The 25,192-nt window shown below is 43.0% G+C and overlaps 1 protein-coding gene across 1 annotated transcript in view; it reads left to right on the top strand.

Moving 5' to 3' along the window:
- Positions 1 to 25,192, top strand: part of SLC7A14 (solute carrier family 7 member 14) — a gene marked incomplete at both ends in the record, with an annotated part of 52,968 nt that overhangs the window by 14,606 nt on the left and 13,170 nt on the right. The window contains 4 exons of the mRNA XM_079766988.1: positions 10,127 to 10,363; positions 12,133 to 12,350; positions 21,043 to 21,189; positions 23,880 to 24,088. Of these exons, the coding sequence (XP_079623114.1) occupies positions 10,127 to 10,363; positions 12,133 to 12,350; positions 21,043 to 21,189; positions 23,880 to 24,088 (811 nt within the window). The remainder of the gene's footprint in view (positions 1 to 10,126; positions 10,364 to 12,132; positions 12,351 to 21,042; positions 21,190 to 23,879; positions 24,089 to 25,192) is intronic.

Raw genomic sequence — 25,192 nt, 5'->3', positions numbered from 1 at the left:
TGCAAAACAATGAAACTAGACCACCAACTTACACCATATACAAAAATAAACTCAAAATGGATAAAGGACTTAAACATAAGACAGGAAACCATAAAAATACTAGAGGAATCCACAGGCAGAGAAATCTCAGACATATGCCGAAGCAATTTCTTCACAGATACCACTCCTAGGGCAATGGAAACTAAAGAGAAAATAAACAAATGGGACTACATCAAAATAAAAAGCTTTTGCACAGCAAAAGAAACCATCAACAAAACAACAAGAAAGCCCACTGTATGGGAGAACATATTAGCAAATGTTATCAGTGATAAAGGTTTAATCTCCAACATCTACAGGGAACTCATACAACTTAATAAAAGGAAGATAAATTATCCAATAAAAAAAAATGAGCAACGGACCTAAATAAGATTTTTTCTAAAGAAGACAGAAGGAAGGCCAAAAGACATATGAAAACATGCTCAAAGTCACTAATTATCCGAGAGATACAAATCAAAACAACAATGAGGTACCATTTCACACCTGTCAGAATGGCAATCATCAACAAATCAACAAATGACAAGTGCTGGCGAGGATGTGGAGAAAAAGGAACCCTCGTGCACTGCTGGTGGGAATGCAGACTGGTGCAGCCACTGTGGAGAACAGTATGGAGTTTCCTCAAAAAACTAAAAATGAAACTCCCATTTGACCCTGTAATCCCACTTCTAGGAATATATCCCAAGAAACTAGAAACACCAATCAGAAAGGATAAATGCACCCCTATGTTCATAGCAGCACGATCTACAGTAGCTAAGATTTGGAAACAGCCTAAGTGCCCATCAGCAGATGACTGGATCAGAAAACTATGGTACATCTACACAATGGAATACTACACTGCTATAAAAAAGAAGAAATTCTTACCATTTGCGGCAACCTGGATGGAACTGGAGAGCATTATGCTAAGTGAAATAAGTCAGTCAATGAAAGAAAAATACCACATGATCTCACTCATTTATGGACAATAAAGAACATTATAACCTGATGAACAAAAGATAGATACAGAGGCAGTAAAGCATCAAACAGAGTGTCAAATTACAGCGCGAAGTTTGGGGGGCGGGGAGGAGATAAGAGATCAACCCAAGGACTTGGATGCATGCATATAAGCATAACCAATGGATGCAAGACACTGGGGGGTGAGGGCATGTATGGGAGTGGGATGCGGGGGGGGGGGGGGCAATGGGAAGATATGTACACATATAATACCTTAATCAATTTAAAAATTGGGGGGGAAAAAGAATTTGGATTACATTGCCTATATGAGTTAGGGTAATAAAAAAGAACCCAGGGAGAGGATAGAATTGTAAAGAAAGATCCAATGTCTCAACTCACCCCCAACCCAACACACACACACATATCAACCCGATTTCGCAATTAGTCCCTGTACCTGACCTTCAAGCCCTGCTCTGCCATTTGCTACTTGTGTGACTTGGGAAATTCACTTAACCTAGAGCTTCCCAACATTGCAGATGTGCCATGGTACGACATGTCAGTAGGAGTCTCCATCACCATTTCCACATGAAACTCGGGCTCAGTGACTTGGATGACTTGCTCAAGGCCACAGTAATCATTTTTGTTGCCATTTATTAAGTACCTACTGTGTGCCAGGCACTGGGCAACATGATCTGCGTGTATTCTCTATAATTGTCATACCCTCTCTCTGGGTCTCTCTTCGGAGGCTGTGTGGCTCCCGTGATACCTCATTGCCTCTCCTACAGCAAAGAGGGGCTGCAGATAGAGGCCTCAGCATTCCCTCACTGCTTACCTGAGCATCAGATGAGGGCCGAGCACAGGTAGACGCCCAAAAACATGATTTGGCCTTTCCCTTTTGTCATGTCTTTTCCCCTCCAAGACTGCCTTTGATGCTAGCCTAAGGTCACTTACATAAAAATGTTAAGAACAGAGTAAAGGGCAGTCCCAGCTCCTCTGCCACCTCAGCAATGAAGAGGCAACAAGATGAGAAGGTGGCCTCAGGGAACAGCTAACCCTGTGGATTCTTTACGTGCAAGCAACCACATGTGCATTATTATTATTATTATCATTTTCATAAATGAGACAGTTCTTTAAAAAGTAAAATAATGTCCACTAATGATGATAACTAGCAATAACATGACCAGATAATGTAATACTTGAATTCATCATGTTATAGAAACGATTATGGAAACAGACATCAGGCCTCCAATAACCTCTAAACTACTTTCATAGAGGGAGATCTAGAGAAGAGAGTACACAGATAGTCTAGTCATATGTAATCAGCAAATAATTAAACCTCCTTGACCCGTGTCAGGGATTACTTCTCTGTTATGTGGACAGCCTCTTTCCTTCCTGTTTCTATGCTGATATATTGGTGCTGTGGTTTGGAACTTTCGAGTTCTCTGTTCACTACGCATCTTTAATTGGAGCCCTGTCAGGTTCAGTAACTAATTGTGTCATACGATCCCTGATTAATGACACTGTCCATCCCCTAAACCCAGGCTCTCACTGTCCACCTGGGGCCTGCTTTGGCAGAAAAAAATTGTCTCTTCTTAGACACAAAGAAACATAGGCAGTCCCAGATGCATTTGTAAAAATTGCCCAGGCTTCGCTGACAGGTGAGTGGCCCAGGTTGCATAGGGAGAAGAGACGGTAGCAGGGAGATGGGAGGGAGAGCACGCCTGATGGATTACTCCCTGAAAAAGAAACCCACAATTTTCTTGGCTTATCAAGAACACTGGGAAGAGGACATCGGTGCAAATCACAGGGTCCCACAGCACATGACAGGGGGCTGAATAGATGATTCTCGGCATATAGCAACCTGCTTCTCAAGGGGGTCAGCAATGATGGGGACACTTCATCATACACCATCTGGAATTCAGTGTCACAGAGAAAACAAACGTTTCCAAGAGAATTCACTCTCGATTTCTCTCTGAGGTCCTGGGATTTCTCCTTCTACCCTACTCCCAATCTACATTTAAGCAGTACTGGCAACCATAGCAATGTATATGACGTGTCTTAGCCCTGTTGTGAATTTATAAATGGAACAAAGATGTTTTAAGAAAATGAGAAGGAAATGGGTAATCACCATCTCAGCAAAATGCTATCTTTGGCGAGGACTTGCTTAAAGACATGTTCGGGCCTAAGTGGTGAGTTGCATGGGTGTAGTCCATCAGCTGATTCCATCCTGTGTCTGGGAGATGATGCATGATTGACATTCAGGAGAAATTGTCTTCAGGAATGAGGAATTCGTGACCTCATGCATTTGTCAGATCAGCCCACCCCAACCTTCCTACCTATCTACCCTGTATGAAGTATTGTAGTTATAGTATGTTCAAAACAACTTATCAGACCTGATGCCTGCAACTTATGCCCATCACACAAAGCAAGACCCTCTGAGATTGAACTCTGAGCAGCGCTCAAGACGTTGCTGATCCTAGAGGCCTTAATGAAACTGCAGGGATGGCAAATTGTTTTCTTGGACAGCTCCCTCCACTCCCCCTTGTATCTCCTGATACCCTCTTTCCCTCTGAACAGCCCTTCTGGTGGTCTGAAGACCTTACTTCAAAACTCAATTTTACAGTTTCTTAAAGTAGTTCATGCATTTCCCTCCCACTCCCTGCAACCAACATCTCCTTTCTTGTTTTATTATAATTGTTGGTTTTCTGGTCTGTCTTCTCCACTAGACTATAAGACACACACACAAAAAAGGGATAGTAGTCTTTCTGTTCAACTTTGAACCCCTTAAAGCTAACACAGAATCATGGAGATGGCGCCTTATGAATTTCTTGGATAAATGAATGAATTTAAAGCTCCGAGGCCTGGATATCAGGAGACTTCTGCTCCAGCCCCAGCTCTGTATTTAATTGAATATGCAACTTCAGTCTGGGGCATCATCTAGGAAGTAAGAGAACAAACCCAATGAGCAGTTGACACTTGTGCCCATGCCATGCTCAGTACAGGCTTGTGCATCCACAGAAGATGGTCGGGGCTTGAGGGAGGTATGGGATGAGGGAAATCCTGGGCAGGCCAGCCTCGGGTCTCCTGTCCCTTTTCAAACATACCACCCTGCCTTTACTTATTTATGTATCAGGCTCTCAAATAAGACTTTGTGTGCCAAAGAGGGTTTAACAATCAAGACAAAGCTTTAAAACTATAAAAGTAGATACACTGTCCAGTCTTTTTCAGCTAGATTCCCCCAATCTATTAAAAAGGTCCCACCCTCTCAATCACTTGCTCCCAGTCCACCTCTGCAGACTCATCTTCCTCAATCCCTAAAATAGCCTTCGTGTGCCATCCCAGCTATGCCTTTTCCTGTGCTTGTAACCACCCTCTCCCATTGTTTTTTTGCCTGGCAAAGCCCAGCTCACCCTTAAGATACAGCTCAATAGCCTTCCACCTTCTTCCCCACTCCCCCATAAACCAAAGACGCATGCCCCCCCAAGAACTGAGCTGACCCATAGAGCTCCAAGAGCGCCTCATAAACACTCTATAGTATTAAAACTGACCATGTGGAATCATTTGTTTATTAAACTCTTTCCTGATTGAAAGGTAGATATTTCACAGTCAGGAGATCTGCTTACTTATTGTTGTGTCTCTCTCTGGTATTCACTACAGTGGTCAATTTAGTAGGCACTTAACAATGTGTGTCACATAAAGGAAGGAAATCAGGAAGTCAGAAGTTTCTTAGGAAATTAGTAAGTTAATTGAGAAATAGGTTAGGGAATTAGTCCATAAATTACACTACAAGTTAATGGGAAAACCTCTATTGGAGTAGAGAAATTAGCATTTGAGTGTGAATAACCACTTGATTTAATCTTTCCAGGTGAAAGAATACTTTTTAAAAGTACTTATTTATCTAATGGCTTTCTTCAGTGGAATGTGGAAGGAAATACATTTCTTGAGTCAAGAAACACTTCTCTACCGTTTTCCTACTCTCAGCTGGGTCTTTCTCCTTTTCACCTTCTTAAGTTGGAGAATATTGGCCTTCTGGTTCTAAGAGAGTATTAGAGAGCCAGGGTAAGCTGTGAGTGAAGACATGAAATTAGAGGAAGGGTAGCATGTAGTAATATTTTACGATAGTGTGGCATTGTCTCAGGCACAGTTGGAAAGTTCAACAGTGTTCATAGGCTCTCTGGAGGTATCTAAACTCAGGCTGACCTAGTATGCCTGTATATGATAGAACCATGGACTCTCTGAGTTGGAAAGAATTCATGTTGAAAGGGACTAAATTTTTCTGAACCCCAAATCATACATCATTTGGGGTACACAAGAGAGGATTGATAGGAAATATTTCAAATATGGAATCTCCTGGTATCTTGTCCCAATCTTCTTTTCAATGTGTAAATCCTAATTTAAGTGCTTTTTAGGCTGGCAATGTGTCAATTTAATAAAAAAAAATAGTTCGGGTATAGAAATAAAAGAAAACACAAGGGATATGACAAGATGAAAACAGGGATACACTTACAATATACTTAAAGAAAAGAATATCAGTTGCAGGCTATGAGAAATCACTCATTTCCTCTAGTCCTGCTGAAATGGATCCTTCATATTTCTCAAGGACCTAGACTTGCTAACTCTGAACAGCTCTAATGGGAACCGTCCATCATGCGGTCTGCAGCATGCAGTCTCTCACTGATGGCTATCTGGACCTCAACATAGTACTCTATATTGATTTTCTCCAGCTACATGGTTATACTATTGGAATCAATATGCCTCTCCCTCTCCAATCACTTGATGGGCAGCCAAGGAATGCACTTTGACAATAGCACCAGCAAGTATGATTAGAAAGGTAACTCTGGGGGAAGAATTATTTTTAAACACATTACTAAATTGAGTAAAGATTATTTATAAATCTATCTCTCCTTTAAAATGGTGATTCTCCACCCAGTACACCAAATCAACTTTAGGTAATAAATACTTTATAATGCTTCCTTTATGCTTGTGAAATACAAACTCGAGATAATGTTACCTTCCTGTACAGTTAATTAAAAAAATTAATGTGGCCCTAGCTGGTTTGGCTCGGTGGATGGAGCGTCGGCCTGCGGACTGAAGGGTCCCGGGTTCGATTCCGGTCAAGGGCACATGCCTGGGTTGCGGGCTCGAACCCCAGTGTGGGGTGTGCAGAAGGCAGCCGACCAATGATTCTCTCTCAGCATTGATGTTTCTGTCTCTCTCTCCCTCTCCCTTCCTCTCTGAAATCAATAAAATATATATATATTTTTAAAAATAATGTGCCCTGAGTATGAAATATAAATGTAAGAAAAGCAATTTCTAAAAAAAAATATTTATTTTAATGTGTGAATCTGTGAGACATAATGTTAGGAGACATAATGAAGTGATCAGATGTTTGCCATCATCTGTAGAACCACTACAAATGCAAATGCTACAAATGTACACTCACATAGGTATGCTGTTTGGTGTTCAAAGACCATGAGTCATGTTGCTGTGGATAATGTAGTTTTTCCAGAATGATGGCCAACTCTTGGTAAATTCCAAACAAAACAAATTACAGCTGTCCCTCAATTTACCCCATTGTTGTAGTCCTGGAAAACTCACTGTTGATAAAGCCATGGAAAAATGCTTTGTGTTAATATGCAACATGGAGGTAGATTCAGGAATAATAAACAGGTTTTTACTTGCATGATTGCCCATTGGCATCTTCAGAAGTCATGTGAGACACAGGACCATGCTTCATTCTGTGGGACAGTCCCACACGTGGCACAATGTCTAACAGCCCAGTCCTCTGAATATCTAATGCAGCTTGTGCCCACAATTATCATGAGAACCATAGACACTCCTACAGATTTCCAGAATTCAAACCCAAGGAGGCAGTAACCTTTGCCGAGGACCATTGGTTTGAAGTATTTTCTACAGAACTTCCCCATTGACCCAGATTCCAGCTATGAAACCAAAGAATAATAGAACTAGAAGCTACCTTAAACCTTCTCTAACTGCCCCCTTATTTTTATCCAGGTGAGGTAAGTGACTTGCTCGTGGACACTCAGTTATTAGGATAGAAAAACCAAGATTGCCCTGTCAGCACTTTTTAAAAAGTTCTTATTGAATAGAAAGATACCCTTGGATTTGTCTCTTTACACACCAGGTACTTGAAAATAGATAAATGGCACAGCGTTTTCCAGTTTTTAACAGGACATTTGGGGTGAGATCACTCACTTCTCACCCCTGAGTTTTAGTTCCAGCTGTGATACTCTCTCCTGCCCACCACAAGCCTGGGTTCCTGCATACACATAAATGGGAAAGGTTAAAAATGTTATAAATTCCCTTACACTGTGTTCAAATGTGTGATTACTGAGAGCAGAAATTGTCTTACATGGTTAGTGGCTAATTGATTTTCTCACCATCCTCCCCAACCTCCAGTCACCAGAATCCAAGCAGGACCTTGGGAAATGAATGGCTAAGATTCCATATGCTCCTGCTCTGTGCACAGCCTGACTTAGGACAGCAAGGGGCTGGTCCCTTCCTAAGACCTAGTGAAGTCTTGGCTATTCGATTCTGATGACGAACTGAGTGATTTAAAATTTGATTTGGCAGATCAGATATTAAGAAGAGACTGTAAGAATGCACAATACTGGATCTCCAAATTATGTTTTCAAACTGAGCCTGTTTCAAAAATTATTGCTTGGAGGAAAAAAGAACCATTTATAAGCCTTATATATTACGAGGAGGTAAAGATAGGAGGAGAGAAGACATTTGTAGCATATAAATGTGGATCCTACACCAAAGAGGAGGAGTTAGTTGCTTCCTAGTCCTTCGAGCTGCACTAAAGAATAGCCTACTCGGTAATGTGCCAACTCAGCTCTCTTCAGGAGAAAACACAGAAGTCCTCCAAGCGAGAAAGTCTCATTAGGTCCTCATACTTGGTGCTTATACACCCTACAATTTCCTCACGGAAGAGTCCCTTGGGTCTTCTTTCCAAGACCACATCCTCTTAATTTTAGACTCCCTCCAACAATTCAAACATCGGGTGTTAGAAGCAGCAATTTAGAAAGGAGGAGGTTTGACTGTTCAGGGTGAGCCCTGTGACAGCAACAAAGAGAAATAACTGACCATCCAGGAAGGAGATGGAAAACTGTTTTACAAAGTGAGGGAGGGGGGCTGACACAGAAACTCAAAATAAATAGCAGCTGAGCCATTTAATGTAGGCACAGACGGCTCTGCTAGCCCTGAGAGCATCTCCATAATACAGAATAACATAGTAACTGACATAAAAGAAAAGTTAGGTTATGCTCAATATATTTTGCAGCAAAAATTCAATATAGCAGGTTAAATCCTATAGTGATGGAGAAGGGAGACCCTTCAGAGAGCATCCCAGTCCCATTCCTTTATTTTACAAAGGAGGAAACTGAATGTAAAAGGTGGAACAGGTTCGAGGTAGACAACAGCACAGCCCTTCTGATCCTGGGTTCCTTCCATATGGACACCCTGACAACTGACATCACTGAGAGGAAGGAAAAGCGACATTGCATCGCATGTCATCATTCAGTGTGTCATTGCTTCTGACATTTGTTTTTGCTTCTCTGCATTGATTTCTCCCCACTTCCAAAGGAAAAGAAACCTGCTCTCTTTATTCACGAAAGAGTGAACTCTTGTTCCCTGATTTGTGATGACAGAGCTTCAGGGTTAACAAATTGGGACTGGAGGTGAAGTTTACTTGGAGTTCCCTCTGACATCCTCCTCATCCCATTCCTGCTGTGTTTCCTCCAAGCTGTCCTACATCTGTCCTTCAACTTGGCACCTCAGCCACTGGCTCCACATTCAGAGCTCCTGCAGTGTAGGAAACTCTCCCAACTCCCAAGAGTCTGGTGTATCCCCAGCCTCTTTCTAATTTGATCTCTAATTCCATTAAACAAAGAATGGGGCAATGTACCAACGTTTTTCAAAAATAAGTGGGAAGTGCCAGCCGGCATGGCTCAGTGGTTGAGTGTCGACCTATGGTCCAGGAGGTCACACTTCGATTCCTGGTCATGGCACAAGCCCTGGTTGCAGGCTCTATCCCCTGTGGGGGGCATGCAAGAGGCAGCCAATCAATGATTCTGTCTCATTATTGGTGTTTCTCTCTCTCTCTCTCTCTCTCTCTCTCTCTCTCTCTCTCTCTCTCTCTCCTCTCTCTTCCTCTCTGAAATAAATAAAAAAAATTTTCTAAAAAAAATAAGTGGGGAGCTTATTAAAATACAGGTTCCTGGTTTCCATCTCCTGAAATTATGATTCAATAGATTATTCTGGCAGAGTGGGCCCTGACCCTCCTAGCTGCCCGCCTGCACGTTCCCCTCCATCCAAATACTTCAAACTCTCTCTCTCTCTGCCATGTCTTTACCTCATATAACACCTTCTTTGTCCAGTTAACTCCTCCATATTTCTCAAAACCAGCTAATGTAGACGTCTCTCATCTTTGCTCTCATTCCTGTGTGTTTCCATATCACTGAGCTTATCCAACTTACCATGATTTTCTGGTACATCTCCCGTTGAGGGTAAGGCCTTGTCTCACTTGTGTGTGTGTTTTTATTCCCAGCAGCCTGACAGGCACATAGTAGGCACTCTAAAACTGTTCATTAAATTATCTTTGGCATGTGGTCAATTTCCTTGTCAATAACTAGTCACTTATTTACATTTGAATTTTTTATCAGTCCCCAAGATATAGTAAAAGATGTTCACAAATCACTCAAAGTATCACTCTCCAATGAGATGCATCCTCTGCAAGATGTAAAAATGAAACAGGAGAATTTTACACATAATCTAACCCTGGTGCCAACAGCTGTAGGGTCATAATGATTTAGGTCCATATTCACTCAGGATATCTGACACCGAAGGAACAGTGACAGAGACCCATACAACAAACGGGGACTGTTCTAAATGAAGATCAGTTTCTAATAGTTCTCTAGAATTAGTTCTGATTGCCTTCCAGGCATTCAGGTTAAAAAGTTTTTCAGAAGTGAGGTTGGAAAACATTACTGGCTTTGAACTGATTCTTATACATAAAGCTCTGTGTATGTGTTCTTCAATCCCAGAGATTCCCAGTATTTTCTATCCAACATCGTTAGCCACCAAGCGGTTTGCTCATCTCCTACAGCCCACCACTAGTGTGTTTTGTCCCATGCAGGTGTTTGCTATGCAGAGTTTGGAGTCCGTGTCCCGAAGACCACGGGGTCGGCCTACACCTACAGCTATGTCACTGTGGGGGAGTTTGTGGCATTTTTCATCGGCTGGAACCTGATCCTGGAATACCTGATTGGCACTGCAGCCGGTGCCAGTGCTCTGAGCAGCATGTTTGACTCGCTGGCAAACCACACCTTCAGCCGCTGGATGGTGAACAGCGTGGGGACCCTCAATGGCCTGGGTAAGACCACCACACCCTCTCACCCCAACATGCAAACTTTCTGAGCCAAATAAGTGGGTTTTCCTTTCAGGACGCAACTTGGCAAAATGTATCAATAGCCTTAAATATGTGTTGATTTGGTGTGTGTGTGTGTGTGTTGTTGTTGTTGTTGTTGTTGTTGTTTCAAAGTAATTCTTTTCCTGCAAATCTATCCTAAGGAAATCAGTCTAATTTCCATAAAGCTTTCTACAGAAAAATGTTCATCACAGCCTTATTTATAATAACAAAAATAATTAGAAACAGCCTAAATATTCTACAGTGGAGCAAATGGCTAAGTAAATCATGGAAACATATTATGTAGCTTGAAATTAAAAGAATGACTAGGAAAACTGTTGTAACAACATGGAATGTTTTTAATGTAATGGCATGTGACAAAGGATGCAAATCATACATGTATCATGTTAATAAATACATAAAAATAAAGCCAATGATGTAAGAAGAACTGTAAGAAACTTCTCTATTGGCTTCCTCAGAAGATTTTTAAATGTTTCATAAATAAGCATGTATTAATTTTTAAATGAGTAAACAAATTAATATATTTCTAAAATATATTCAGTCTAGCAGAGGTCAAGGATGGCAATGGAACGGAGTGAATACTAAATGATCAGAAGCTCACGGAGCAATTACCTTGAGACTTCAGACTCTGTCCATCACTTGCCTCCCACTTTCCATCCTGATGTCTGGCTTTATGCTTTCACATTCATGGGAGGCTAAACATTAGTTGGGGAAACTTTGGGGTCCTGCCCCAGAACTTTGAGGAACTGATTATGAGGCTCTGTACAAGTCCTTTACCTTTGGTGTCTATCTGAGAAGAAGCGACAAAAATGCTGAGTATCCAGATACCATGAGAAGATAAAAATGTATGAAGATCACATCTCCTCAGTACACTAATTTCATAGAATTTTAAGTCTGCAAGGGTCCTCCAGCATCAGGGAATCCAACCCCTAAATTTCACAGGTGAGGTCCAGAGGAGTGAGTCACTTGCCCAGAGTCAGTCAGTCTGGCTTTGGGTCCTGTGTGCTTACTTACACTGTACTTAATAGCAATTTAATTTAACTTGACCTCTCTGGTTACAGGCAAAAGTGCAGCTGAAATTCAGGAGCCTGACTGCTGAGGCAGTGCCTTTTCCACTCTATAGAGGGCAGGCGTCCACTGGCCAATGGACAAGACCTTGAAGGCTGTCCGCTGGTCATTTTCTCTGCAGCCACATACACGTAAATGGAAAGAACACCTTTCTTCCAATAGTTTTCAAAGACACACATTTTAAATTTTTCCAATGATGAAAAAACTGCTGGAGTGGAAAGCAAAATTCATGGCCTATAAAGTGAACAAGAATAAAGATAAAACAATTTTCAAGTAACATGTTAGACCTATGTATACATCCCAAATATCCCAGGATAGTCCTAACTTCAAATGTTCTGTGCCATGATTCCATAGGACTCTTGTCATATCATGTATCCCAATTTTGGGTCAAGGATATCATGTTATTTTATCTATATACCAAAACCTTCCCATTTGCAAATAGACACCTGTAGACCACAGTGTAGTCACACACACATGTGCGCACACGCATGCACACACACACACACACACACACAGCATTTCTTCTCCCACTGTGACAATCTGACCACCCCTCTCAGAGCTGAGTGCAGATGCCCTGGGGAGGGGCTGGGAGTTTGCATGGCCTTTTTTCCCTCTGGACAATATTAACTCATGTCTTTCCCCTCTAGGGAAAGGTGAAGAATCCTACCCAGACCTTCTGGCTCTGGTGATCGCGGTCATTGTCACCATCATCGTCTCGCTGGGGGTGAAGAACTCTGTGGGCTTTAACAACGTGCTCAATGTGCTGAACCTGGCAGTGTGGGTGTTCATCATGATCGCAGGCCTCTTCTTCGTCAATGGGAAGTACTGGGCTGAGGGCCAGTTCTTGCCCCACGGCTGGTCAGGGGTGAGTTCATTCCTAAATCCCTATGTACCTCTCCCATGCTCTGCCTTCCACCCCATGATGTCTAAGACATGTTTTCAGGAAAATGCTGCTGTGTCTCATAATCTGCATGCCACCCTCTTCATCACCTTTCATTGGAATGTTCTAAAGAAGTAGCTCTCATTTTATTCTGTTTCACAAACATTTATTAAAATCCAATTTTATAGATAACTGATAGATTTGTTGTGTTGGTCCCTTGCAATATACCTAATACTAAGTGCTTTGCATGTAATATCTTATTTAATCTTCCTAATAACTGTGCAAGGAAATATTTACATTCTGGTCTTGCAGATGAAAAAACTCACACTCAGAGAAGTCAAATGACTTGCTATTAAGCATACAGGGTAGGTAAGCACAAGGACCCAAAGCCAGGACTGTCTGACTCCAAAATCTGTAGAATCTCCCTATAGTTTATTTAGATGACAGATAGTCCATCAATAAACAAGGCAGTAACAAAGGCCAGGAGAGGGACGGGTGGGGAAGAGATTAGTGTTTCTTGGGTATAGAACTAGGGAACAAACAGTTTTTGTTGTTTTTTTATTTTCTTATGTTTTTCCTTTTTTAATCCTCACCCAAGGACATTTATTTTATTGATTTTAGAGAGAGGGGAAGGAGAGGGAGAGGGAAAGGGAGAGAGAGAGAGAAACATAGTTGCGAAAAAGAAATATCAATCGGTCGCCTCCCGCACGTACCCCAACCAGGGATTGAACCCACAACCTGGGTATGCACCCTGATCAGGAATCAAACCCTCAACCCCTCAGTGCAGGAGACAACGTTTCAACCAACTGAGCCACACTAGCCAGGACAGGAACAAACCGTTTTTAAATCTAATCCCCACATTTGACCCAAAGTGGATAGTCTGCTGGGGTCTGAGGGCAATTGAGTGGGCCTATGGTACAGTTTATAATTTCCATTCCACTGCACTGTTCACACAGAGAAATCCACCTGATGTGGTCTGGGGCTTGGCACGATAGTAGGCTGGACCAAAAGGACATGTTCAGATCTCACCCCTGTGACAAGTAGTACTAAGTCGCACCTGGATTCTTTCTCTAAGATAACTAAAAAATGTTTACTTTATGAGTTAATTGGTAAAATTCACCAGCCCATTCTTTTTTTTTTTTAATAGTTGAACATAAATCAGAGAATTTTGAGCTGAAAGGGGTCTTTACAGCCATCAGGTCCTATTCCCCCATTTAACAGGTAGAGAAACTGAGGCCGAGAGAGGCAAACCTGCCTAAGATGGTGGCAGAAGCAAGTCCAGGATTTCACCAATTTTGCTTTTGTAGCTTTTTCTTAAACTGTCTTCTTCCAAGATGTTCAGGAACCAGAAATCTCTCTGGGAGAACACTCAAAATAACTTCTGTTATTTTGAACCGTGCCATGCTGTTCAATGCAGAGAAATAAGCAAGGAAGCAATTTCAGCCAAGATTTCTAGTCTTCTGCTTATCTGTAAGAATTCCACAGAACCACAAAGTTTATTCCGCCTCTTTGAAATGAATAAGTCTTGAAACTGGTTAAAACCAGAAGAGACAAAGACACCGTTGACCCCATTCTGTATCCCTAAATCTGTATTCGCTTATGATACAAATCGTTTCTTTCCTATCAAATAGGAGAGATAAAAAAATTATAAGAGTGACAAAGAAAAAGTGTTTTTCAGAAACTCAATTGCATTTTCATCATAGCACACAAAAATGTTCTCACCATTTTCTTAACAATGTAAGAAATTATTGGGTCATGGACTTACTGTAAGACTTTGGCCCACAGCTAACTTCTGTGCTTTTACATTTTCTCAGCTATCAAGTGGGAAGACTAATTGTACCAAATGTTTGCAAAAGAGAATAAAATCTTGGATGTTTTTATGTGCACAGTGTGTAGTTAGCAATAGTGATAATGACAGGAGGGAGGAGCTAGAATGTATCCACTACCTGCTAAGTGCCCTTTGAATTGTGCATTGTTCTCTATGAATATTATCTCATTCTGACAACAAAACTTGAATGCAAGTGCTGCAGTCTCCAAGTTACAGATGGAGGATCCAAGACTCAGAGAGGCTGGGTTACTTACCTAAGATCACTGAGCTAGTCAGTACCAGGCCTGAAATTCCTGCCCAGGTCTGGGTGGCTCCCAAACCCTTTACTACATCAATGCCATGTGCATGATGACCCTCCCTTCTGAGTCTTCTTAAATAAGATAGTTAATCTGACAGGTTATATTTTTATTTCCTTTAAGCCTTCCCAAAATCATATCTTGGACCTGGGAAGAGCTGTCAGAGATGGCCTAGTCTCATTCTTATCTTCACAGGGGAGTATAATTCCAGCCCAGGGCAAATGTGCATTGTTTACCAAGATATCATGTCAGCAATTCAAAAGCTTTTCTTAATTACTTGGATTATGTTAAATTTTCAAAATCTTCCTAGTAGCGCCCTAGCCGATTTTGCTAAGTGTTTAGAAAGTCGGCCTGTGGACTGAAGGGTCCCAGGTTCGATTCCAGCCAAGGGCACATGCCCGGTTTGCAGGCTCTCTCTCATCATTGATGTTTCCATCGATCTCTCCCTCTCCCTTCCTCTCTGACATCAATAAAAAAGTATTTTTAAAAAATCTTCCTAGTAGCTTTCTTGAATGGCACACACTGTAGTCTAGGCCCCATGTGACAACTGGAAAGAGTAAATACCCTTTGCCCATGCTGAAGAAGATGAGTCTTTTAGTCTTTCTTCTTGTGCTTCATCCTGGGGTCTTTATTCTCTTCAGAGGGGTGTCCTCTTCCCTTCTTTGGGGCTCCACATCCTTCCTCAGTCAGGAGCCTGCCTCATCAAGAAAGGAGCTCATTAAGCTAGCTTCAAAGGCTCCTCATTTGCATATTCCGGGTTCTAACCAGCTTTTATAGCAAGAAAAGAAGATCAGAAATCAGCCATAAAAATCAAGGAAGATTCCGTTCCCAACACTTAACATTTTCTTTATGACAAACTCTTCCATATACAATTTTCCTTTAATCTTCACAACAGCCCTGCAAAATAAATACAATGATCTCCACTTTTACACCAAAATAACTAAAGCTTAGACCACAGATCTTAATCATAAAAGAGTTGAAATGTGGTCCTAGTCCTGGAGGAGCCAAAGCACTCACTTATATACTCTAATACCCCCTGGTAGTGAACACATGGGACCAATTGTCTTTTTCTTTTCTTTTCTTTTCTTTTTTTTTTTTTTGCATTTTTGGCCACTGACCTCCAACCTAAACCTACCACCTTGAGTAGGCTTGCCATTGGCCAGCAAAAAAATTCGGCTGGGATTTTGGATTTTTCACTGCAAATCCCTTTTCCCTGCAGGAAATTCAAATATGTGCCCTAATGGCTGTGATTAAAAGCACCATCTGAGCACAAAGGACATCCCAGTGTGAAGATGTTGCTGACTCATCCTCCCTGCTATCTGCCTGGCCTTGGATTTCTGCAGAGTGAATTTCCTTCCTGGTGAACTGGCCTGGACCTGTTCTTTCTCAAGTTTGGTTTCAGGTCACTTTTCCAGTCCAGCAAGGCCACTTTGAATATAGATCCTATTTTTTAAGGTCCCGGGCTTCTCATGAGCATTTCATCCACCACATTAATAAACACACTCCTTACTCTGTTATCTAACAATTGTCAATAAAAGCGAGTTGCCTACTTGGCTGCTGCATGAATTTCTTTACTCTCTAGGGAAAACCTGACCTACAAGGGGATTAGTTCAGAGTCCCAATCTACTCCATTCTTCCTCTCTTTAGGTAGGATGGGATGGAGGAAATCACTGCGTAGAGGATGGTTTATAAGGATACCAATACATGACTTGCAACACAATTCTCAAGTACTTGAAAGGGTTAATGAGCAATCTATCCTCTGGCCATGGACCCCTCACAGGCCTACTCTTTCCCTGCTGCAACTACTTCCTTCCAAAGAAAATAGCTTAAGGAATGGTTTACTCACTTTCAGGTTCTGGGTCAAATGCTTCTTTGGTCTCGAAGAGCTTAAGAACAACAAACATTTTCCCCCTATATCAAGTAACTGCTGGCCCTCGGCTGAACCCCTGCTTCCATCTGCAAATCCTCAGCCCCTGAACATTGTTGGATGTGTATTCCCTCTATGTTATTTGTTCTTGATGCTATCTTATGGTTTTTCTTTAACCAAATAAGACGCCCTACAAGCACAAATAGCTCCCAGGAAAATGGCTCATAGCACGTATTTGTGGGGAAGGCTGACAACCTCCAAAGGAAAAGTTCTTTTCCATGTCCTCCACATTTGAATCCATTTGCTGGGAACTAGTAGTACATTCCACTGTCACTGCAAACAGGCTGCTAATAGCTGGAGCAGGAGCATGGTCGAAAATGTTATTAAAGTTGTAGTTTCGTCTTGTTAACTTGGGAGTGAATTATATAAAGGTGCCTAATTACCTCCGAGGCATCTGGCAGATTGGCCAAGGCATGACATAGAGGGCTGCCTCACCCTAATGCCTCTCAAATATCAGCCAGGCACAGGGGGGTCAGCATAGGGACCCCACACACTGAGTAGCAGGCCACTGATGACATTGCTTTTGACAACTAATTAAGCAGCAGCCCTCCAGCAACGGAGACACGAGCTGCTTCCCCACAAAGGTCTATAGAGGCGAAGACCCATCTGGATCTCCTGGCTGAGCAGCTATACCGGGTTTACTTTGGAAAACATTTTCTGCTATGTCATCAAATTAAAAAGTCAGTACTATTTTTTTATTTATGTAAAACAGTAAAGGAAAGGTAGGATAAAGTACCAATGAAACCAGTAACACACACATGCACTTCACCCACCAATTTTATTCACAGATGCTCACCCTTAGGTACCACTCACGTTCTCGTGCATGGAAAGGTATTCTAATCATCAATACCAGCGGCCAGAGTAAAAAGGAAAGCAGTTGTAATGGTTAGTTGAGTAAAGATACACCCATACACAGTTTCACTGCTTGGCTCCTTTGTATTTACCAATCAGGGATCATTTGCTTGCAAGGAGATAACCTCATTCAAACTAACTGAAGTAAAAAGGAGACCTCATTTGTTGATTCCATTATCTTCTCCTTGGTAATCTGTTTATTTCATCTACAGCTTGTGAGGCCAGGGTCTGTTTGATCTTGGCAGGTGGGCTGGTTTTTCTCCCTTTGCCTCCACTCCCCAGATTCACTTTCCACCCATCATGCTCTGTTCTGTGCTCCAGAAGACCCCTTTGCTATTTCCGGTTGGGTTCAGCCAATGAGAGATATTATCAGGAGATCAGAAGGTGAGAGGAGAGCAAGACCAGAGTATGCCCTCCTCGCTCCCACCCAGCCTTAGCTCCTATAAGCTCTTCATTGAAATAATTTCATTTGAACCATCTCAGTTAAATTCTGTTTTCTTCCTAATGCAGTAGAACCTCCCAATGTCCTACCTTCGATCTCTCCAGCCTTCAACCACAATTTTTTTCTAGTTATTCATAGGCAAATTCAGGCTAACAGACATTGTCTTTGCAAACTTATTCTCTCTCTTCCTAACTTGATTATGTTAACTTTCTGGTATCTAATTATCAGCAATTGCCATCTATCCTTTCATTCACTTGGAAAATAGCATTTGTGTTTTTAAAAATAATATAGATATTTATTCATCTTATTCAGTTTGTTTACCTCAGTCAAGGCTGCATTTTGGGTTGTGTGGTGTCCTCAAGACTCCAAGCACCCAAGGTCACACTCAGAAAACTTTTTGCTCATTACTGTCTCCACACCAAGCACAGTGCATGGCACGTGGGAACGGCTAATAAATATGTATCAAGAACAAGGAGAAGAATGAGGAGGAGGGCAAGGAATTTGTTTGTGCCCCTGGGTTTCATCTGTCCTAGAAAATTTTACAAGTTATAAAAATACTACTGGTAAGAGATAATATTTATTGAGCAACTACAGAATTCTAGGACTGAAATTTATTATATTATCTCATTCAATCCTATGAGTTAAGTACTATCACTCTCTTCATTTAAGGGATATACTGGGCTCCAAGAGGTTGGGAACTTGTTCTAGGTCACCAACCTAATATGTGGCAAAACCGGGTTTGACAGTCTACAAAGTCTGGACTCATAACTAAAGCTGATTCTACCCACGTTCATGGTTCTGGGATTCCCCCTGGAGCCTATAATATACCTCTCCTCCAAGAGCACGGTCCAAACTTTAGAACTGGAAAGTGTGCTCTCTGACTTCCACTGAGTCTTCTCTTCTTCAAGTTAGACATCCCCAGATCCCCAGGTGTCCCTCACATGGTGTGTTTTTACAGACCTCTCACTTTTTTCTGGGGTAGATTTGCCCCAAAATTCTTGTTTAGGACTTTCCCACACTCCTTTCCTCAGCAGTGAACTGTTCTAGGACCTACGACCTTTCTATTAGACTTAGAACTGATCACACTACAGAGGCACAGAACTGTAGCCCTGGAACATCCTAATTGGGACAGATGCACCTTCAGACTGACTGTCACATCAGGTCACTGTACGATTTACAAGAGGGGTGTGTGTGTGTGTGTGTGTGTGTGTGTGTGTGTGTGTGTGTGCGTGTGCAGGTGCAGGTGCTAAAGGAAGAGTAAGCAGGGCCTGTCTTTGGGAAGCTGTCTTAAAGCAAAGCTTTTCTTGATTGGGGCAGTTTAGCGAGCCTGCAATCCCAGCATATGTTCATCCTTAACAAACAGAAACGTTTTCTAGATGAGTGAAAGCAAGCACGTTTCCAAGCCCGTGACCCTCCATGTACATCTGTTTTCTCTCCTTGTGTGAAGGCTAAAGACACTTTCCATGCCCCAAAATGAAGGACTTTGCTGGGGTGAAATTGGGAGTTATCTCCTCTCCCAGAGAGTAGCTCTCTGACTACAGAACTGCTTGTTTGAGAAGTTCTTTCTTCTTGAGTTATTGGACTAGACCAGGAATTCCTAGATTTGGGGGATGGGTGGGGGAATGGACTTCTTGGCTGTCTGGTGAAGCCTGTAAAGTTCACCTGAGAACTGTGTTTATAAATGAATAACCTAATTACATAAGAAATCAGAAGGAATCAAGTATACTGAAATGCAGTTATAAAAATACTTTTAAATTGTGATAGAATAACAATGTGCTTCTTTATTAGTACATTAAATATTAAAACATATATCTATCATAATTTGAAAGTAGCAATGAGCACAACTGATATTCTAAGATCTCTGCCATGACCCTAATATGATAGAAAAATGATTGCTACCAGTGACAAAGTTATCACCTACATTCTCGATTGAAAGAAATGCTTACATTCCATCAAAGGTTAGTGAAAATAAAGATGTCATACTTTCTCAACAAAATTCACAGACCCCCTGAATTGCACAGACCCAGGATAATCCCAGTTAGGGAACTGAAACATTGGAATCATAACGAGAGAAACTGTGGAAGAGACCAACTCATTTTGCAGATGAGCAACGGTTGCTTTTGAAGGGTTGAGATATTCAATATTTAGATGGACCTTGCAAGTTCTAGAATTTAGTATTTTGTTTTTTACTTATTGAGAAGTCAGTGGGAAAGGTAAGAGTGAAAATTTAGGAACAGGTGTCTGCTTGGCATGTGTTTTAATATTTCATCATTTATAAACTGAATGTGCAGAAAAGAAAAAAAAAAAGGCCAAGTCTCCTGGATCCCCTGGCTAGAGCTTAAATGCTGCCAAGTCTCCTCAGCCCATACACACAAGTCCAGAAAAATCTCTCTCACCTTCCCATAAAGGGACATCCCCAAGCATTCAAAGAGGCACATTTTTTGCTTTCAGCTGATAATGAGGGTGCTAAGATAGGTGCATTTATACTTCAGTAGATTATTTGAAATAAAGTAGCATGCTCCTCAATGGAAAATTTTCACAGACCCCTTGACTTATCAAGTCCCAACCATCCCTGGAGTCACGCATGCTCCTGACAGACAGACATCCAGCAGATGTCACTGGATACCACCTCCCCAGCTTTACACAGCCAACTACCTCAGACCTTCTCCTGCCTTGTAGCCCTGTTAGGTCACTGAAGCCCCCCAAAAAGCAGAAAAATCAAACTGTCTCTACCTGTCTTCCCAGGGAAGACAATAGAATATCTGAAGATCTGAAAGTCTTTTACATCACTTCAGATCTAGAAGTTACCAAAGAGATGATCTATCAGAAGCACTAATGGTGATTTGGGCAAGACAATTCCTTGTGCAGACACCTGAGCCCACTACACTAAATGCCTGAAGTGCCTACCCCATGTCTCTGTGACGGTCACAGGTAGCTCCCCAAATTTACAAATGCCCCCTAGGAGTAGTCATACAGCCTCTGTTTGTGATAAAAGCACAGAGAGATTAATGAGTTCTCCCAAGACATGGGGATAGCCAAGTTAGTGATTTTTTTTATAGCCCCACTTAGTTCCAAAAATGATTTGAATGTGTTGAATGGCTTATTTTTATTTGGGCATAATTCTCCTTATTTCCATTTTACACATGAGGGAATGGATCAGTGTCACACAGCTAGAAAGTAGAGGAGATCAGAATGTTAAGTGTTTAGCACAAGTCCCACCATGTTACCCCCTCTGCCACTCAGTAATGTCTTCTGGGCATTGGGCAATTGTGGGTATCACATGTAAGGCCCTGGTACTGCTCTGGTACTGACAGATGTCATCATCCCTACAGGTGCTGCAAGGAGCAGCCACATGTTTCTATGCTTTCATTGGTTTTGACATCATCGCCACCACCGGAGAGGAAGCCAAAAATCCCAACACGTCCATCCCTTATGCTATCACCGCCTCCCTGGTTATCTGCCTGACAGCATATGTATCTGTAAGTATCAAGACATGTGGGACCCTCCTCATGGCCTTTTTTCATATTTGACCCTAAAATGTGGCTCTGGGGCTGGGTCCCCTTCTGTCAGGAAGTGAACCTTTCCTTGTGCCTTTGGTGTTTGTACACGAGCCCATGCTCCCTATATCTTCGCCAACTCATGACAAGATGAAAATCAGGACTCCAAACTGGAGATGGGAGAAGCCCAGGCCCTCCTTTAAGTCACTGCCTGTGAGTCTCCATCCCCAACTGCCCTACACACAGGCTCCTGGTGTCCACTGCTGCCCGGGGATGGTGTGCTGGGAGTGGGCCGCCGTCCAAGGATCTCAGATCATAGGCTGGCAGTAACGGGTGGGTGTGCGAGCAGAGGCTTTGTGGGCCTCTGTGCACCCTCCTCAATGCTCTTCTGTCTTCTGGGAGCTTCCCAGCAGTGAAGAGACAAGGCAAGGCGAGGCGAGGCGAGGCGAGGCGAGGCTCCCCCAGAGTCAAGAGAGAGAGTACATCATCCTCTGAAGATGCTCTTCCCTTAAATGCGGGGGGGTGGGAGGGTGCAATTTCTTTCTGCTGTTGTTTCTTTTTAGAGGAGTTTAAGCTTACCCCTTAGGGTTTCCCCGTCAAGGGTTGTCCTCATAATAAAGCCTTCAGACTTGTGTCCTCAGGATCACACCCTAGGATGCTCCTCACACTTTTGATGTGTCATCTCTCAGCTCCCACCCTAGAATTTCTATCACGTAGATAGTTCAGCCACATCCGAGATCCCCCTCACCCCCTGGCAATGGAGAGAACCAGCTGACAAGCCAACAGGTGTGTGTTTACACAAATACTCCAAGCCCCGAGGGCCCCACTCCAGTCACCACAATTAGGAAAGAGTCAGCAACTGGGGTGCACACTATAGACCCTGTGGCTCCTGCTGCCATAGCATGGGAAAAGCACCTCCTTCTCCTCCCCCCAGAAAAAAAAAATATTTTTGAAAAATACGTTTTTATTGATTTTTTAGAGTGAGAGGAAGGGAGAGAGAGAGAAACATCAATGAAAGAGAAACATTGATAGACTGCCTCCTATTCCCAGTGTGCCTGCAACCCGGGCACACAGGGATTCAAACCTGTGAACTCGTGGTGCATGGGACAACTCTCAACCCACTGAACCACACTGCCCAGGCACAAAATAAAACCATCTTTAGCAACCACCTAAAGAAGCCAGACCAACTGATCATTAAGGCAAGCTGCAAAACGGGATTGTCCTGGAAACCAAAGGAAAACACAAGAGCAGCTTTGGATGTGGTTTATATGTGGTTAAATTCAGTTGCCCAGCCAAACATTTATGGATAGGTCATTTATCACCTCCCACCATGCACACACAGTACAAGTGGCTTCCTCTTATCTATATCCTGATGATCCCTGCAGACAGAGTGCTCAGGGAGGTGTGGTAACGGGGGCGCAGCAGAGACACTCTGCTATGCATTTCCTCTCCTCTTCCTCCCTATACCTCCGCCTCTTCCAGGGGTCGACCCTTGCAGCACACACACAATAAGGTTAGTAATAACTGCTCCTTCCTTAGAATGGCACTTCATAGACTACAGAGCACTTTCAGGCATCTACCAACTCTTTGCCTATCCTGATCTAATGAGGATAGGAGACACAACAGAAATTGCTGTAAGATCAATCCCACACTCCTCCAGCCCACCCCACCCCACCCCCAAAGGGGACATTACAAGTGGTGAGTGGCTGCTGGGAAATATTTGTTCAGAATGCATGGGCCTTAGCTATGCCTCGGGAGCTGTTTGTTCCTGTGCTGGTCAGCAGTCCGCCAATCCACCACCAGAAGAGCTGGATTGCTGGGCTGTGGTAGCCCATCCTGCTGTCCTCTCTCAGCCCATGGCTTACTTCACTGGAGGTTCTCGGCTCCTGAGGAATAGGCAAAGAAGTGATCTAGAAGTGCATCGCTCTCTCCCTTTCAGGGGAGCCTGGCCGTATGACTGGTGGCTCCATTGCCTGAGGCCAATTCTGAAGGGAGGGATATTAGGCAGATCTATAATGTATGAAGGGAGGTAGATCCTGGTTAAGTGATTCCTGATTAAGCAAAGCCATGGTGGTCTTAAGGCCCAGAGTAGGACTGGATTCCATCCTGAAGCTGTAATGGAAATATGAGTCCTCATCTGAGTCTCATCAGTTTATTGGCTATGGCTCTCCTACACAACTATCTTTGGAGTTCTGCTCTCTGGTCTTTGGGGTGACAGGGAGTACTGTTAAGTCCTTGTACGACCCTGAAAGTTTAAAAGAAATGAGAGTCATGTCCATGTGGGCAGGGTGCTCATGGTCACTGCCGGGCCCTGGCTCCAATGCCTGTGGCTGAAGCTCCTCCCACCTGGAAATTGCCCTTCATTGAACTGTCAGTACTTTCATGGGGCTGAAATACCTGCAGACTTACTCCTCAGATATGAAAGGCCCATTGAGAGATATTAGAGGTGATCTGGTCTAGTCCGCTAAATCCATGTGTGGGGAGAAAATAGAGACTGAGAACACCAGAGGTCAAATGGTTGTTCTAAAGGGAAGTTATGTGCCAAGAAGTGGCAGGTCCAAACTGCCGTGCAGCCCTCTGACCCTGGGTTCTTTGACTTTCTCTCCTGTGGGTCATTCATCCATGCTGTCAGTCCCCTCTACCTCCAGCCATGTTTTCTCTTGTTTCAACAGGTGAGCATGATCTTAACTCTGATGGTGCCCTATTATGCCATTGACACGGAATCCCCGCTCATGGAGATGTTTGTGGTTCATGGGTTCTATGCTGCAAAATTCATTGTGGCCATTGGGTCAGTTGCAGGACTGACGGTCAGCTTGCTGGGCTCCCTCTTCCCAATGCCGAGGGTCATTTATGCCATGGCTGGTGATGGGCTCCTTTTCAGGTAAGGTTTATGCTCTATGGAATTAATGCTGTTATGTCATTCCTGTACAGGGAGAATGTCACCCACTGTCAGCCTGCCTGCAACTTTGATGTGCCTGTCACATAGACTGTGGAACTTGTCACATCCTGGCAAAGAGTTTGAGTTGAAAGAGCTATGCCCTGAAACATCTCCTCTATTTGACTCTGGGTCCCTCAATCCAGCACAAACGGATGTGTTCCTCTATCTGCCCCCTCTCCTGTTTGACATTGTATATCCCTTTGTAAAGATGATGAGTGCCAAACTGTGACACTGGGTGGCCTCCAGAAGGGAGAACCCATCCTGGGACATCTTAGGCCTGCCCTCATATTGAGGCCTGGTACCTGGCCCTGTCTGCACAGCCCTTCTGAAGTTGAAAAAGTTCAAAGTTTTCATCAAAGAGAGAAAAATACCCTATGAACTGAACCTAATAATAGTAACAATAGCTACCATTCATTGAATATTTGTGCATCCCAGGTGCTTTATATACACTATGCCTTTAAGTCATCACAATAACTCTGTTTTGCAGATGAGTATTCTCATAGAGGCAAAAATCCTTGCCTCAGATCCCCCAGCTTCTGAGTGGGGGGCCAGGATTTGAACCCAAGACTGCCTAACTCCAAAGACCAGACTTTTAACCACACCAATATAGTGACATTTCCAGCTCCCTATCTTGAGCATGAAGTGGTCTATCTGCCCCCAGCACAGAGGTGATGTGGCCCCATCTCTTGGTTCCCAGTGTCCACCATGGGAGGGGCTTGCAGGGAAGGCATTCTTTCCAGTGCACAAAGCAAGGTGTAAACCCTGGAGACCAGGAGCCCTTGGGTGCAGAGGGAACCAGCTCAGGGACTTTATCTCTGCCATTGGCTGTCACCTTCTGCTCCAGTTCCTCAGCCTATCCCCTGAAGTCATCACCAGGTCTGAGCTGCTATATTAGGGAAGCTGGACAGATCAGGGAGAATCTGACCAAGGTGGGGGTGTGACAACTACACACATCCACAAGGTTTTTCTTCTGTCAAAGAAAATTAAAAGGAAAGACACTGGGGCTCCAAGAACGGTTTATTGTCTTGTGTGAATCCTGAAAATAAG

The sequence above is a fragment of the Cnephaeus nilssonii genome (assembly GCF_951640355.1).
Source record: "Cnephaeus nilssonii genome assembly, chromosome: 3".
Taxonomy (NCBI): Eukaryota; Metazoa; Chordata; class Mammalia; order Chiroptera; family Vespertilionidae; genus Cnephaeus; species Cnephaeus nilssonii.
This window is presented reverse-complemented; position numbering and strand designations above follow the sequence as displayed.